The 18,439-nt window shown below is 36.8% G+C and overlaps 1 protein-coding gene across 1 annotated transcript in view; it reads left to right on the top strand.

Annotated features, from left to right (window-relative positions):
- LOC131677947 (uncharacterized) overlaps positions 1-18,439 on the top strand; it is a 114,906-nt gene that overhangs the window by 89,598 nt on the left and 6,869 nt on the right. The window contains exons 4-5 of the mRNA XM_058958051.1: positions 809-1,263; positions 1,324-2,463. Of these exons, the coding sequence (XP_058814034.1) occupies positions 809-1,263; positions 1,324-2,463 (1,595 nt within the window). The remainder of the gene's footprint in view (positions 1-808; positions 1,264-1,323; positions 2,464-18,439) is intronic.

The raw sequence follows: 18,439 nt of genomic DNA, 5'->3' as shown, positions 1-18,439 counted from the left end.
ATGCTTCTACTTAATTTATTTCCTTTTTTCTGTATGATATTTTTTCTGATGATATTTTTTCTTTTGCAATTATATTTCAAAGTAGGTTCACACTAACACTCACTAATACAAGATATTGCTTATTGTCTCGTTTACACTCACAATCTGTCTTACTCCAAACGTACAAACGTAGCATTCGCAATAACACAAACCGGGTTACAAACGCGTACATACAATTTCAGTCATCAACACAAACCTGCGCCCGGAATTTCGCCAATATTACAACACCCCGGTAATACGGTTAACGTTTCAGTACTTATAAATTTACAAACGCGGTCTCGATCCTAACAGCCTATAGTTGAACCAATAAAAAATGATACTCATATGCACTAGACAACACGCTCCATGTTGACATAGCCGGGAACTCTAGTGATATGGGGAAACTAACTTTCTTGTAGTATCTCTGCCATACACTAAAAATTAATTATCAGGTTCACGGTCCGCACGCGATAGTTCAAGAATACACGCAAATATGCGAATGGCCACACGATTTTGAAAATCGAATTTATGCAGGCAAAAAGTTAAGTATACGCTAGCGCAAGCAAACGCTCAAGCCCTTCGCGATCACACTACTATGCACTTAGTGAACACCCATGCCAACCCAGACAGATATGCCCCTGGACTCGAACGCTGAAACTCACATCTTCTACGCACACCCCGAACAAAGTCTGATAACAAATTGAAAACTAAACTTGATGTTGTGATGTTTGGCATTTGCCAATTACTCAGGTTGCTCTCATTTTAAATACTATTTTCTTGTTTGTTGCAGGTCGGAAGCGCAGAATTTATGGCTCCGGAGGTGGTGGATTTGTTTGTGGGCGAATCAAACTACTACGACAAGCGTTGTGATTTGTGGTCACTGGGTGTGATCGCGTACATCCTGTTGTGTGGTTATCCACCCTTTTCTGGTAACTGTGAGCAGGATTGCGGCTGGAATAGGGGAGAAAACTGCCGTACTTGTCAAGAACTACTTTTCGAGTCGATTCAAGAGGGTCGATTCAGTTTTCCAGAGAATGATTGGATGGAAGTGAGTGAAGAGGCTAAAGACTTAATTCGTGGACTGTTGGTCAAAGAAGCACCCAAGCGTCTCAGTGCTGCTGCGGTGCTCAGTCATCCATGGATTAAAATCACCGATGAAGGTGATTGCATCGATGGTGTGAATTCCGATGTAATCAAAGAGAAGCAACGCCGACGAGTATTGAAAACACCGGGTATTATCCGGCGGTAAGATTTCTTTGTTCAATATACTATTCACCATTTTTATAACAAATCTATATATTGTAGTAATCAATCGGCACGAGAGCTATCGCACTTTGCAGAATCCGCAATGGCTGTAAAGCGTGTCATTTTGCAGCATTTTTCGATGCGCTACGATTATATGAACAAGGAGCGCCCTAATATTTACCAACCATCAGTAGTCCAGCAACAGCAAGAAGTTCCATCGAAAAATACTAGTTGTGAACCATCAGGCTCCGCATTATCTCCTGCGGCAGGTTCCGAGGATGATAAAATAATTGAACTACAACAGAAGAATAGTTCATTTGACGTGGTACGTACTGAACCACAAAACTGTCCACCTATGTCAGTGCGGTCGAGCATTGACAAGGTGCAGGCAGCCAAACGGTACGATGCGGATGAAGACGGTGGCTCCTCCACACCCTCCCCATCCACATCACCGTCGTCGGTTTCTTCATCATCATCATCATCGACAGACGAACGGCGAGGTGTCGTAGATACAGTTTTCATTAGCATCAAAAAGTCATCTTCGGCGTCTACGTTAACACCAGAGGTGTCGCCGGAAACAAGGGCTCCATCTTTAATTTCCAATGTTACTGTAGGGGGAAATTCTTCAATACTTCCTTCCACCCAGGCAGTAAACACTAAAATTGGCTGTGATGACAAAATGAACAAATCTACCGTCGTAGTAAAACAAAAACCGCTGGAAGTTATCAAGGAGAAGAGCAGCACTCCTCCGTCCATAAACACCAGCTCGGTGATGATTCCGCCGGAGAAAAATTGGCGATATCGAGGCGATGATGATGCAAACAAATTCAAACATCCTTCGTCCATTCTGGGTCCTAGTTACAACAATTCCGCTAAAGCCCGCTACCATCAACAGCAGCAGTATCGTAACTTCAGTTCATATAACAACTACTACAACAATCATCATTATCAGAACAGTGGTAATCAGTATCATCGCAGCGGAATCAACAGTGGTAGTGGAGTTGGTGGCGGTAAACCGTCATTTTATCGCCAGCAGAAGAGCAATAACGAATCGGGTAGTATTGAAATCCGATCGCAGCATCCACAGCAGCAATCATGGCGAAGTCGTCGAAACAACTATTACAACGATGAAGATGATGAAGTTATTGATGGATCATCATATCGCCATAGTCACGGATACGTAAACAACAGTCACGCTCGGTAAGAAATATTCATAAATGGCACAGTGAATTTTGGTTCTACGACTTTCCCCCGAAAACCATTCCACAGAAACTAAATCACCGACGCTTTTTCCTAAAAAAGAACGATTCTCCACAAAACTGCTCTCCATAAAGTACCAATTCGAAGAAACCATGTTCCAGAATGTACCCTTTCCCAAAAAGCATTACCCAAAATGAACCAATACCAAGAAATTTATTCCCCAGACATACCAATTTCTCAGATTTTTGACGTAGCACTACGTCTTTGTTTTCTATTTGAAAATTCAACTAAAATGGTGTGTAACGAAAAGTGGTTTAAACGTTATTCAGCAGCCATTTCATGATAAATTTTCGAAAGTTTTGCGCATATCACTCAGAAATAGCTCTAAGAACAGATTCAAATAGATAAAACATTAGATCTTCGATATAATGGCATTAAAAATTGAAACAATGTAGCCGTAAGCACAAATCCGTACTAACTGTTTTTAAACCGGACTAACTTTTAAACCGGCCTAAAATATTTGGTAAGCTTTAATCAAACGATGCTGTCATTTATATGGCTGCGTTCTGATCTGCGTTACACGTCAATGTTAAAAAACAACAAATTCAAGTTAAAGAAAATGAGTAAATTCATTCAGATATTTTCATGCAGTAAAATAGCTTTTCTTCGCCAAATATCTCGTTCCATAGGGTTTGAGAACAATTTTGTCAACTTGTTGCCGATATGTTTCTGAACATAGAACTTTAACGTGTTGGATAGTTGAAAGTTGGCCGATGATGTACAGTACTTTGTAGTGACATAATATGCACAAAAGAAAATAAAATGATAGACAAATGCATGTTTTTATTCAGTTTGAATAGGCGTTCGTCGAGTTAGAGGTGGCTGAACCATCGGTTGTAATTGGTGCCATGATAGTTATTTCTCGACAAAAATATGATTACTGGTTAAAACCCAACTGTCAAAATTCTCTTTGAAAGGAAATTCCGGACAAACCGTCGCTGGATAAACACAGTTCATAGCAGTTAATGTAAGAGAAAATTTTTCTCTTTTGTTTACTGCCAACATCTGTGATTGGCGAGTAACGGTTTGTCCGGAATTCCCTTTCAAAGAGAATTTTGACAGTTGGCTTTTAAGCCGGAATTATATGTTTGTCGAGATTTCATACTTTGATTAAAAAATTGGTTAAAATATTTCAATTTGAATTTAAAATGAACTGTGAGTGTCATTCTAATTGAACATGATACCTATCGACGTGTGGAAAACATTTATTTTCGTTTCAAGTGAATTTTCACAAGTTTGGAATAAAGATCAATTATCAATGAAGGTCTGCGAATTAAAATTATACACGTTTTTCAGCGAGGTTTAAATAAAAAGTAAACAAAGATCAAACAGAAAATTAAACTTTGACAGAATGATCATTTATATTCACGAGCGTTATATTTAATTTTTTTTTTGCACTGTGGCAGACAGAATATAGATATATTTCTATAATTCATCAATGCAAATTTGAACGATTTATGCCAAAAATCGATATAAATATATTGATCACCGTTGTGTTCGCAATAAATTTCAAAATATTTTGTATTTAGATGTTTTATGTGATTTTATTCTTATTGGTACATTGCACATATTTAAAATCAATTATTTAATCTGAGCTTAGGGTATTTGTGGAGCTAATTTCTAAGCTGTTAACATTCTGATTCAGTTTGTTAACCACGAGTGTAAGAAAATTCATAAAACATTGCATTTTACGATCTATATTCAATTATCATTTGTTTGGATCTATCCCCTAAAAACAATTTTCTTCCGTTATTTACTTTCTTTGATGTGGAATACGATAGATATATAGGCAATAATTCGTGAAAATATGTTATCGATTTATATTAACGAATTAAATGGTCCCGCTTATTCTCCTAGCTATAAGCAAAAAGAAAAGAATCAGAAAAATTCTTATTGTAGTTCTGTATCTAATTCACAAAAACAACTTTGATTTGAATTGATCTCAATTTATCCAAACGTGCTCTACTGTAACCCTTTGATGTGCAATTGGAATCAAGCGTGTAGAGAGAAGGAAAGAACGAGGAAATAAAAAAAATGCGGGTAGATAAACACGGTAAAAAATCTTTACCCATTTTATATATTCAAATTGCCTATTTTCGCAAGTTATTCGAGCTGTCAAAAAATGGGTATTTTATTGCTTCTAACAATTGGTGCTTTTTATTCATTTCACAACTACTCGATGAGATAATGTCAATGGATATACTGATCTTAATAATGAGTGAAAAGTCATCAAGAATTATTTTAAGCGAGTTAACCTGCAAACTAAGGTTCGTAGCGGAAGCTGCAAATTACCGGCCTGCAGTACGTGGCGAAAACGGAACATTTCGGCAATGCTCATAAAAACGGCTGTTTAAACTACTGAGGATGTTGTAAATATGCGCTTGGCATTTTTAGAGCAGCTAAAAGATCCAGCCATTAAAAATATATCCAGTTGGCGGTTTTATTTTGTTAAGTAGTTAACTGCCGCTAGAAGCATAATTGTCCCATGTGTATAGGGATTCCCATAGCACATGGGACAGTAATGCTTCTAGCGGCAGTTAAGGAGAATGTGAAATGAATATTATTTTATGTTTTTTTTTAATTCAGAAAAAAATCATTGACAGTATTTTTCATTCTGGCGCGATTTTCATGAATGGATATTTTTCACGAGTTTTGTTGTAACAGTTTTGCGAAAAATAAAGGGTGAAACATATCCAGGTTGACGTACAAAAGCTGTATTCATTTATGGATACGAACTCTTCACCCACTTAAGCTGTGAACCATTTGGCGATTTTTTTAATCTTTAGTTAAAATTTGACGGTTCGAAAGTTCATTTCTCTTGAATGGAAAAATTTAACCGAGAGAGCGAACCATTTCAAAAGTTGACATAAGGATAGTTATTTAGAATTGACAGCTGCGATTAGCACAAGTTGGTAGAGGTGTGAACATTTGTCGATATTTAAAATTAGTTTTTTTCTTATTTCATTAAGTATGAAAGTCGTGCCCTCGAAAAGTAAACATCCACATCCTGAAATAACCCAAACAAATCTTAACACAACACGTTATCATTTCCATCTTTATCCCTTAATTTTGTATTGAAAAATGTTGACAACCTTAATTAGGTACAGAAAATGTTGCCACCTTTTTATTCTGCATCATGTGCAAAATTTTAACCATCGAGCTGTCAATTTTAACCATGCTCTAGAGTAGGGTTATTTTGCAAATAACTTTCGAAGTGTCAGATTTTAACTAAAAGTTAAGAATTTCACCAAATGGTTCACAGTCTTAATGGGTTATTCCACTTTTATTGAAAATGCGTAGTTTTCTACGCATTAATTGGTATTTTATTTTATTAGTGTAGTTCGACAGTGCTTGTCTTTCCTACCTGATAAACTGGCTTATTTATTGCCATCTTTATTGCGAGCAAAGAGAGCCATATTTATCCAGAAGAAAGCCGAAGAGAGGATTGAAAATAACGAAATGTATGCAAGAGAAGCATGACAAATTTTTGCATATTTTTGTCTTTTTCCGGTAACATGATGCTGCCATTTGCATTGCTGCGTTCTGATCAGCAATACACGGCTATGTTAAAAAACTGTACAATAAAGTTAATTTAAAATTCACTGTTTATGCCATTTAATAGTCTGATTATTTCGAGAATTTTTTTATTGTTCAATAAAATGGTGAATCGACATCTTGTCGAATGGGATTTATAACATAAGTATTGTATCAAATAAAATAATTTTTTCGAACAATCTATCTCCCGTGATTTTTGACCTAGCGCCAAAAACTAAAGTTTTTCTGATTCCTTATGTCAATAGCGATGTACGTAGGATTTTTTCGATATTTTGATTTTAAGCGAAATGGCGCAGTTTTGAGTGAAAAAACGTAGAGAATGTCATAAAAATCTACACAAAACCGTTAATCAATAAAAAGGTAAGCAATAAAAAATTTAACCCTGCGTACGTGACTAGAAAAATCAATTTTGAATTAGAGGTGTGCGCCGATGCATTTTAAATCGGCGGCGGCGTAAGCGACATTTTTGGACGGCGGCGGCGGCGTCACGCCGTTGGACTCCATCGGCGGCGGCGCGCCGGCGTGTGTCGGCGTGACGAATATTGACGCTTATGTAACTAAAATAAATTTTTGACAGTACAATTCGTTTCCCAAAATTTCGGTTTCTATTATAACAGACTTCACAGCACATACAAACAAACGTTACAGCTTAAAGAAAATCTAAAAAAATCATCGCCCACGATGTACTAGCGACATCTATTGAACACATTGCACAAAATGTAATTCACGCAACCATATCAATTTTTTTTCAACTGAAGCTCCAATAGTGCCCACCCTGCTTGCCAAATGCAAGATAATAAATGAAAGGTGGAACTATTTTTACAGTTGTAAAATTTGAAGAACGAAATAGAAAAATTGTCGATGTCGCATACTACGACTTCGCATGAAATAATGATTGCAATAGACAAATTTGAAGAATGTAGAGTAACGACTGTATTTCAATGACCCATAATAGTTATTTATTGTTCTATATCTGGGAAATTAAGCATCGGTAAAACAGTTTTTATTTTGTTTGAGGAAATTAATTATTGTTGTCGTTTCATTGTTTTTTGTTTCTATTTAGTCATCTTGCCGTAAGCCCGGGGACAATTGACAGCTCCCATATATTGAATTCATAAGCAAATTTTGGGGTGATTTGGTGATGTCATGGCGGCTCGAATGGAGCAAAATTTGAAAAAGGCGCATCCCATTTATTATTTTCCATATCTGTGGAAAATAATCAAGCATTTCTACCATTTCTTTTTGCTGCTAAAATTCTGATAAAAATACAAATTCTATTCAAAACGAATTGTTAAGCTTGGTGGTGATGTACTTTCATTGGCCAAAATGTTTTTCATTTACATTTCTCTAGATAAAAAGCACCAATGATTTAACGATTTCAAACTTCACACAACAAGAAAACCAAAACATATTTAGGAAGGAAGAGAGCCGGTTGTTAAAAACAACGACTTCCAGCTAAATATATAATAAGATTTATGTAACTTTGCTGACGGTTTTCTTTATTCATATTTTGGAATAAGTTTTTTCTAAATGTTGTTCTAGCCGCATTGACGGCGTTCATAACACACGTAACGAAACACGCTTTTCTCTTGAAACTTTTTCGTTTCGTTGTTCGTGGTACTCATACAGAGAAGGTATACTAGCGCCACCATCAAATCGGTGGTGCATATATGAAACAAACACTATCTGTCAAGTTGTCTCTGGGTTGCTTACCGTCGCTCTTTTAGAATCCCGCAGATACAGTGGCGTAGCCAGAAATTTGGTTTAGAGGGGGTTTTGCTGAGAATCGCAAATTTTTTGAAAAAGTGCTAAAATTTAATATGAGTTTGATAAATTATTGAAAACTCAAAAACATAAGTAGTCTAACAGATGTTATTCCAGTCTACAAACAAGAAGGATCAACATGGAACAGTTTTCAAACCTCTATAGATTATTTTCATGTATAAAATGTCAATGAAGTCAAAAATTGCGATCTTTTAAAGTGGGATAAATGATCTAAAAAATTTTCAACGTTCAAGATCACCTAATCTAATAATCCTAGACTTTGAAGGTTTGGCAACTTCGGGAAGTTATCAACATAAAACAGCGCCTGCTTTGATATAGTGATTAATTCTCATAAAGGTAACTATGGTGAATTAATTTTTCAAAAATATTAAGAGACATGGTGCCTTCAGCAAAGTTTTTGATAATGTCATTTCAAACAATTTTGTTGAAAATATGAAGGCTACATGAATTCAACATATAGGGATTTAAATGGACTGGGCCTGCTATATTTCTCCTTAGTGAAGAAAAATTTAGGTGAAAACTATTTTTTTCTGCGCTACGGATAAAATTGTTTGAAACAATCATTGCGAGTTGAGAACACAAAACCTATAACTAAATTATGGATGGATGGAACTGAAACTTGCGTTTCGACTTCATCTCATCAGAATCCGACACTAACTTGGTGGGCGGACTAAGCCAGCGCCGAATTGATGCTAGCTCCTGAAAATGGAATCACTCTTTGTGTTTTTGAGTCCTTTTAATCCCTGGGAATTATTTGTTTTAAATCCAGTTCCCTTATTTTTTTTGTAAGCTTCAAAGGCACCTTGAACGCAATGTGAATTTATTGTTTAATTACCGCAGAAGTGATTTATCAAATACAGTAATTTCAGAATAGCTTGTTGTAAAGGTTTTCTACTACTATATTTCGATACTCTGAATATGTGGGATATTTATGTCTTTGACAAAAATGTTTGAACTAGCACTTTCAAAAACTTTGCTGGAGACATTAAGTCTCGACTCAAATTTGCTTGAAGAGTAATTCTTCGGTATAATTACTTCTAGGAGGATTAACCGTCAAAATTATTCTATCAGCAGATGAACGTTTACGTTTTGAAATTCTTCAATGTTACTTAACATCGAAATTTGGCAGTTTCGAATGAATGTGATGGTGACCGTTAAAAATTTATCGAGCATTAATTTTACTTTTCTTCATTAGTCAACCTCACAACTTGCAGTACTAGTACGTAGCACACAAAATTTTCGTACGCCATTCATTGTATCCTGCTAAGAGGCTATTCATATAGTTGATAATACAACAAAAATCCAATGCTCATAAAACCGATCCTGACCTGCTAGAGAAAAAATTACATCAGCTTTCAACTAGTTTCTGAAATGTTATTCTTGTTGTTAACTATATTGAATTGTTGTCTAAACTCTACACAATCTAAAAAAATACATTTTCAGCAAATGTTGAAATGTATACAAGTTTTCGGTAAACAAGCTTATGTTTTATATGCAATCAACCTATTCAAATTTAGATTCCCATTCGAAAAATTGTCTCTAATCCATATTTTGAAGCATCTTTCCAAAAATGAGCTCATAATAATTCAGACAGTTATTTTATTTTACATTGAAGTAATTTGACAACAATGGGATTTTGGCTAAGAGATAAGTTACAAGATCCCCTTCCCACAATTTTCCAAAAGTTCTCATGACGCTTTAAACACATTTCTCAATGTAGTGATCAGAAAATATTTTTCCAAAAATATTTTGTGGAATATTAAATTAAATTCGTCAGTATCAATTATTTTTTTTTCAATCCGATTAATTTTGGTTTGGGGGGGGGGGGTTTAACCAAAATTAATTGGATTGAAAAAAAAAAAATTGATACTGACGAATTTAATACCAAAATTCTAATCCATTGCATACATTCGATACACCGAATCAATTAAATTCATGCTGTTATGTGCTTACTCACCGATCGGCATCGTGTTGTAACTTAAGAAATGGTTGTGAACAACTCCCACCTTGGGCACTTCGACAAGAATGAATTTCACATTTCCGGCTCATATTGTTTGTTTTGGTTTGCATGAGATTAAAAAGACCGTAACGTTTTCGGGTGGGTGCGGAAATTAAGTAACGCATTTACCTCTGTGCCAAAATCTCTTCGCTAACGCCACCGATTTGTAATTGAAATCGACCGTTTTTTCTACGAGTGATGAAAATTCATCTCGTGTTTCGTCTTATTTGTCTGTGATACCGGGCTGGTGCAACTGACACTGAAAATCTTTCTTGAGTGGGGCTAGATCACACGATGAATAATTTATGAGACTAGAAATCTTACCCTCTGCATCGCATCATCTGTGCACCAGCGTCGCGAAAAGTCAAGATCACTTTTCTCAACTATTCCTCGAGAAAAAATAAAATAGGTCACGATTCAATCAATTATAAATAAACCTCGCATTGAAAATAATTTTTGTGTTTTCATAAAACTAGTTCACGCAAAAAAGATGACATTATACTCAAATGTTTAGTAGGTGGTTGTCTGAATATGTTTAATATTTTTATGATTCTAATTCATAACTCGATGAAACATTGATTTGTATTAACTTTATTGACTAAAACAGTCAAGAATTTAACGACGTGCAACGATTTTCGTAAATTCTCGTCGTGTTATCGTGATATCTTAGTCTTGAGCTTACCGTTGGATTTTTTACACAGAGTCATGCGTCTTATAGTTTTCAAAATTATTTCACGGGCATGAATTCTGGCTAGGTAATGTATTTTGCTCAGCGCAGTTTCATTTAATTCCGAACATTTCTCTGAATTTTAACAAAGGAATAACAGGGCTACAGGTCCTACTAATGTCTTTGTATCTAATGCTCGTGCCTATGAAACTGGTTGCTAACAGTTGTGCACAATAGCTCACATAGAAATTTCAAAACCAAAAAGCCGAGCGAATAATCCATGAATAATAGTCTGAGTTCCTTGTAATTGTTTACGTAAGTATAATAAGATTATGTGGAAAATTAATTACTTCATGAATTACATCATGAACAGTTTCACGAGCTCGACTGGTGAATCGTGTGTAGCATATTAGGGATTAAGAATCGGTTAAAAAATCAATGAATAATAGACTGCGTTCCAGTGAAATTAATTACGTGCAAAGATTAGGATCAAGCACATAATCGTAAATTTCAGGTACATATATCTTGAAAGTGGAAGTTTTTTTTAATTTGTGGACCGTTTCACGCACACGAATGGTTAATTGAAACTTATATGCTCACAATCATAACCAGTTGACGAAGCATGAATGGATCCTTGAATTATATAACGAGTGTCATGTAATGGTTTTCGATAAAATATCAAGATTCTTTTAATTTTGTAATCCAATTGACGACCACTAATACCAAATAATGATCAAGATGTGATAAATCAGTTCAGTTAACGTCGTATATTCGGTCCATAGACTATGTTCCTAGATTTGTGGATAAAATTATGAGTCAACAATTTTAGAGTTCGCAAATTTTCGGCGCGGGAAAAATGCATCGGCGGCGCGCCGCCGGTCTACCGTTCGGCGTCGGCGTACGTTAAAAATTACCGGCGGCGGCGGCGTGGCGCGGCGGCGCACAGGTCTATTTTGAATAAACTGTGAAAATTTCAAAGCGACCAAAAATCATTTGCTCGAGTTACATTTCCGGCCAGTGGTTTCGAGAAAAACGCGGTTAAAGTTTGCAGTACACATTGATTATACATAAGAAGCGTTGCGGCAAAATCGAAAATTATATTTTTGAATTGTTTTCGTTCTCCATGTTTTGGGATATAATTTTTTACATCCTAAAGCACATTTTAGACTAATAAATAGAAAATCGATTGTTTTAAAATTCTACAGTGGAGCAACCGCTTAAACAATTTATTATTTAGATCCATAATTGACTAAAACGTTATTTTGCTAATAATGGTGCATACTATCGAGAACGTTATAGAGTTATATTGTTAGGCGCTAGCCACTCCAAGGGCTTGAATAGCTTCTCTAACATTACACTTAGTAGTTTGTCAGTTCAGCCAAATCTAACTGTTCCAAATCAAATCAAATGCTTATAGAAAAAGAGTGGAAGCTTACATCTTTTGAAAAGTTTGTATCAGTTGCTGTTCTGCAACAGATTAAAAATGCTATAAAAATTATTTATTTGCTTCAGATAATTATGTCGTCCGTGGAATGGAAATCTGAAATTTTAGCCTGGTGGGACTTATTATACCATCCTACCCAACTAGTCTACCAACCATGCATATAGAATTTGACAGACCTACTTTGCTGAAAATGAAGTAATTCAAATTATCAGCACGATTATCCAATAATGCCTGAAATACCAAAAGTCCAGTAATTTTAATTAATAAAAATTATAATTAGTTACTTCCTATAGTCTGCCATCTGTCTGATAATGAATTGACAAATAATAAATTTACAAATTGAACCTGATACTGGATGCAGACTAAATTTCTTGGACCAATCGTTCTGAATTTTGCACAATTCTTCTTCTTCACATAATTGCCCAGGCAACTACAAGAGCTTTTTGCAAACTGCTAAATATTATTATTTTACAATAACATGTTAATCGTTGTTTTAGAAATAATCGGACTTTGGTTTTAAAGTACTACAAAAAAATCGAAAATCGACCAAAAAATAAAAGCTCCATTAATTACTTGTGAAATGCTGTGAAAAACAACTGTGCAAATGTATCAACGTTTGTCCAGTAGATTTTGAGTTATGGTGTATACCGCAAAACAAGATTTCGATGTGGCGCCTGACTGAAAAGACAAAGAATCTTTGCATCGAAAAAAAAATTATAGTATCCAATTTTTTGCCGATAATACCTTACACAACCCCCCTTAAGTTCCGACACGATTTAAGCGATTTTTCCGTATTCAACTTTTTGCGTCATTTTGCCAAGTCATCTGTCTAGTCTCAGCTTTCACAGCTCTTTCATACCCTGTGCATATCTGTTCTATCATAAAGAATTAAACGAAATTTTGTACTACCGCGGAAATGCAAATCGTTCAAGATATGCTACGAAACAATACAAGCAAGCTCCGATAACATTTAAATAACGATCAAAATGAGAATATTTGTAACAGTTTGTTTGCCGTCATATTTAAAAGTGTTGCTTAGGCTATATGGCATGGCTTCATTTACAATTTTTTATTCAATCTTAGTTTTGAACTCTTTCAAAAGCAGTAGTAATATAAATAAACTTCCACTTGCTTATGATGTTCTTTGTGGGAAGATACAACTAGAAAAGGGAACAAATTGTGATTATATATTCTTTTCCTTATGTAAAAATAACTAAAAAATTGTGAGCAAATTAAACTTCACTCATTTTGATAGCCATAGGTAAACTAACGAACGAAAACAATTTTCATCTCTGAATCCAATTATAAAATTTCGTTCGACAGTTTGTTTCAATATGATTCGACTTCTGCTAACCTGCAATATAACTCTTCGATGTGGCGTTTTGAAATGAGCGTGTAGCACCTTCTAGATATAGGACGATAAAGAATATTTAAAAAAATGCATTTAAAATTCGATTACACCTGTTTATCGTACGGGATAAAACTTGCTTACTTGCCCTCATATGGTTTGTGTGCAACATGGGCCATAATATTGCACATAAAGTTCGAAAAGTTGATTCAAATTATTGAGATGCATGCAAGAGGAACATGGCGGCCTTTTACACTGTTTTCATTTGGCTTCGGGATGCAGCCATTTCTGCAATGACAGGTACTAACGTCTTAGGCCGGACTAAACTCAGGCCTAAAATCAAAGATAGTACCGTGTGGCGGTACCAACTAGATTCAAGCTTACCGCTATGAATGACATAGTCAAAATACCACGCATTTGCACACATAATGTAGCGCTTTCCAAACCTGGCACTACAGAATGATGTACCTAGAGTGCTACATTGGTATGAATGACGTTGACGAATGAAAAAAAAATTAAGGTCAAGTAAATAAAAAAAGTAATATTTGCTCAGGTCGACTGGTTTGATAATAAAATATTTTGGTTTGGCATGCAGTCCTCTGGTGCAAATAAAACAAAAATTTATCTACTCATCAGACGTTTCGGCTCAATGTATTTAGCCTTCTTCTGGGGTTCACTAAATGAAAGAAACTAGTTGACAATCTTGTATGTTTTCCTACTGTACTGTATCTTACTAGAGTTCTGTTTATTGTTAATAGCTGTTGTATTCCAACATTCGTTTGTCTAGTTTTTCTCCTAATTATGCACATTTGTTTTAAATTGTCTGTGATGAAAATTTTGTGTGTACACTTCTTCAGCATAAATGCGCTACTGAGTGTGTGGGGTGTTGAGAGTGATTTTGTCTATTAGTGTGTTCAAAGTTGTCCGAGTGTTTTTTTATGCTTGTCTATTGCATGTAAGATGCCTGCGAATGTATTATTGAGCCCTTCTACATCTGTTCGTTTGTTTACGGTCGTGTTGTTGTTATATATCCATATCATTTCCAAAAAAGGCAGAGATGAGTGCTTCTGTGTCTGGGCGGTGAGATCAAAGCGATGGTCATGGTCAATGCAATGAGCGACGAGAGCGGTTTTCTGTCTGAGTTGCATGATATCCGAGTCCACATGTGTGAGACCAGCGTTCAGTAGCTCTTCGAGTTTGTTTATATTGCTGCGGTGTCCAGACAGTCTTGTTTTTAATAGATTCCTGGTTATGCCCACGTATGTGCACTCACATGTCTGGCAAGGGATACAGTATATCACGTTGTGGTGGTGCGTTTTTGGCAGCGTGTCTTTGATGCCGGTGTATAGGTTGCTGACTGTATTGATGCTTTTGGTGGCTATGGTAACATGTGAGTAGTTGGGGCGGAAGATTTTGATAATTTGCGGGGTTAGCTGTGGTACGTATGGGAGTGATCTGTACGTGGGGTCCGGCTTTACAATGCTCTCTCTATTTGAATTATTATTATCGTTCTTTTGGTTGAGTTTGTTATTCATACGATTCAAGCATCTGTTAATTAGACTTCGGGGATAATCATTAAAAGTGAACTGTTGTGCGATAATTTTCCGTTTTTTGAATGTCGTTCATGTTGGTGGACAGGTGGTATACGCGTTCTATGAGATTGTAGACGACGTTCAGTTTTTGTGAGAAAGGGTGGATGGTACGGAAATTAAAGAAGCGGCCTGATGCGATGGACTTCATATACCATTCTGTGCGTATCGTGTCATCTTGTTGTCTGACGAGAGTCATGTCGAGATATGGTAGTTTGCCTTCCCTTTCTTCCTCGAAGGTGAATTGGATGTTGGGGTGGTATGAGTTGAAAGCCTTTAGAACATCTCCTATTTTGTCGTGTGGAACTATCATATAGAGGTCGTCAACGTATTTGCGCAATACTTTGATAGAGAAACTTAGATGGCGTATAATGGTGTCGATGAGAGTTTCCATAATTAGATCTCCCAGAGTAGGTGAGAGCGGGTTTTCCATGGCTGTGACTGCGATCTGATGATAGTGTTGGTTTCTGAACACGAAATAGCTGGAATTCATACAGAATGTGACGATCTCTAAGAAGAGATCGAGGTTGATGGCTGTGTTTGTTTTGATACTGTCCCAGTTGTTGATAGTGTCACGTATCACTAGGTCTTTCGGAATATTGGTGAACAGGGATACTACATCCAGCGATATCACCCTATGATTCGGAGGTATGGTTATAGTATTGATGAATTGACAGAAGCTTCTCGAGTCACTAATATTGTATTTAGTGGTGATGGAGGGTTGGTAGATTTTGCAAATGTATTTCGAAAGTTCGTAACTGGGGCTAGTCATCCCTGGTACCACTGGCCTGAGGGGAAGTTCGGGTTTATGAGCTTTGGGTTGTTCGTATATTCTTGGACAGGTTGCTGTCGAGGTTGATGTGTGATTTTTAGTAAAATGCATAAATATGGTGTCTTCCCATCGCACATCACCAATACTTTTCGCTGTGTGTATGAGCTATTAGAGGACAGAAATCCGTTTCTCAACAAACTAAACAACAAAATAAAAAGTTTTAAATAAGCAATACTAAACATCGAGATCCAGCATACATTCTACAAAATCAACAGAATCAACACCAAGCTGCAGGATAGTAAGAAACAAATCAAAGCTAGTACTGACAACTCAATGCACAGTACGTTTCTTTTTTCACAAGAACTGTCCTACCACAGAATCTACAACAGTAAATTAAAACAAACCAACAAAAAACTTCAGCGATTACTTGCTTCCATACCATTGGCAACATCTATGAGCACTACGAACTGGAATAACAAAACCATACTCAATGCTACCCACAAGGAAATACCAAGCAACGTCGAAATGCTCCTGGGTTTAAGTCCAAATTTTGCTTTGCCGTACAAAAATATCCCGGAAAAAAACACTATATCACCTTTTAGCCGAAACAGAATCCATTCTGAAAATCAACCCAGACAAAAGTATCCAGGACAGAACCAGATGCAATATTACTAATGCAATACACAATTATATAAACCGCCTCTCCAATCAGACTAACTCTGATCCAGACTTCAAACCTCTAAAAATAGCGCAAAATGACACAGCTAAATTCCTCAAATCAAACCCGGATATCTGCGTTTTACCCGCAGATAAAGGCAACCGCACGGTCGTTATGATGACGGAAGATTACGACCAAAAAATGCAAACACTTCTTAGCGACCAGACACATACACCAAGATTAAAGCAGATCTCACTCATAAATACCGAACATCCAATAACAACATCGCACACCGACTATTAGGCCTCAAACTCATAGACTACCACACCGCCAATAGACTTAGAACCTCAACAGCAACCTGTCCAAGAATATACGGACAACCCAAAGCTCATAAACCCGAACTTCCCCTCAGGCCAGTGGTACCAGGGATGACTAGCCCCAGTTACGAACTTTCGAAATACATTTGCAAAATCTACCAAGCCTCCATCACCACTAAATACAATATTAGTGACTCGAGAAGCTTCTGTCAATTCATCAATACCATAACCATACCATCGAATCATAGGATGATATCGCTGGATGTAGTATCCCTGTTCACCAATATTCTGAAAGACCTAGTGATACGTGACACTATCAACAACTGGAACAGTATCAAAACAAACACAGCCATCAACCTCGATCTCTTCTTAGAGACCGTCACATTCTGTATGAATTCCAGCTATTTCGTGTTCAGAAACCAACACTATCATCAGATCGCAGGCACAGCCATGGGAAACCCGCTCTCACCTACTCTGGGAGATCTAATTATGGAAACTCTCATCGACACCGTTATACGCCATCTAAGTTTCTCTATCAAAGTATTGCGCAAATACGTTGACGACCTCTATATGATAGTTCCACACGACAAAATAGGAGATGTTCTAAAGGCTTTCAACTCATACGACCCCAACATCCAATTCACCTTCGAGGAAGAAAAGGAAGGCAGACTACCATATCTCGACATGACTCTCGTCAGACAACAAGATGACACGATACGCACAGAATGGTATATGAAGTCCATCGCATCAGGCCGCTTCCTTAATTTCCGTACCATCCACCCTTTCTCACAAAAACTGAACGTCGTCTACAATCTCATAGAACGCGTATACCACCTGTCCACCAACATGAACGACATTCAAAAACGGAAAATTATCGCGCAACAGCTCATTTTTAATGATTATCCCCGAAGTCTAATTAACAGATGCTTGAATCGTATGAATAACAAACTCAACCAAAAGAACGATAATAATAGTTCAAATAGAGAGAGCATTGTAAAGCCGGACCCCACGTACAGATCACTCCCATACGTACCACAGCTAACCCCGCAAATTATCAAAATCTTCCGCCCCAACTACTCAAATGTTACCATAGCCACCAAAAGCATCAATACAGTCTGCAACCTATGCACCCGCATCAATGACACGCTGCCAAAAATGCAGCACCACAACGTGATATACCGTATCCCTTGCCAGACATGTAAGTGCACATACGTGGGCATGACCAGAAATCTATTAAAAACAAGACTGTCTGGACACCGCAGCAATATAAACAAACTCGAAGAGCTGATCTCACACATGTGGACTCGGATATCATGCAACTCAGAGAGAAAACCGCTCTCGTCGCTTATTGCATTGACCATGACCATCGCTTTGATCTCACCGCCCAGACACAGAAGCACTCATCTCTGCCTTTTTTGGAAATGATATGGATATATAACAACAACACGACCGTAAACAAACGAACAGATGTAGAAGGGCTCAACAATATTAGGTCAGACACAGAAGCACTCATCTCTGCCTTTTTTGGAAATGATATGGATATATAACAACAACACGACCGTAAACAAACGAACAGATGTAGAAGGGCTCAATAATACATTCGCAGGCATCTTATATGCAATAGACAAGTATAAAAAACACTCTGACAACTTTGAACACACCAATAGACAAAATCACCCTCAACACCCCACACACTCAGAAACGCATTTATGCTGAAGAAGTGTACACACAAAATTTTCATCACAGACAATTTAAAACAAATGTGCATAATTAGGAGAAAAA

The sequence above is a fragment of the Topomyia yanbarensis genome, chromosome 1, assembly GCF_030247195.1.
Source record: "Topomyia yanbarensis strain Yona2022 chromosome 1, ASM3024719v1, whole genome shotgun sequence".
Taxonomy (NCBI): domain Eukaryota; kingdom Metazoa; phylum Arthropoda; class Insecta; order Diptera; family Culicidae; genus Topomyia; species Topomyia yanbarensis.
The sequence above is the reverse complement of the archived record's forward strand: the minus strand, read 5'-3'. Positions and strand labels throughout refer to the sequence as shown.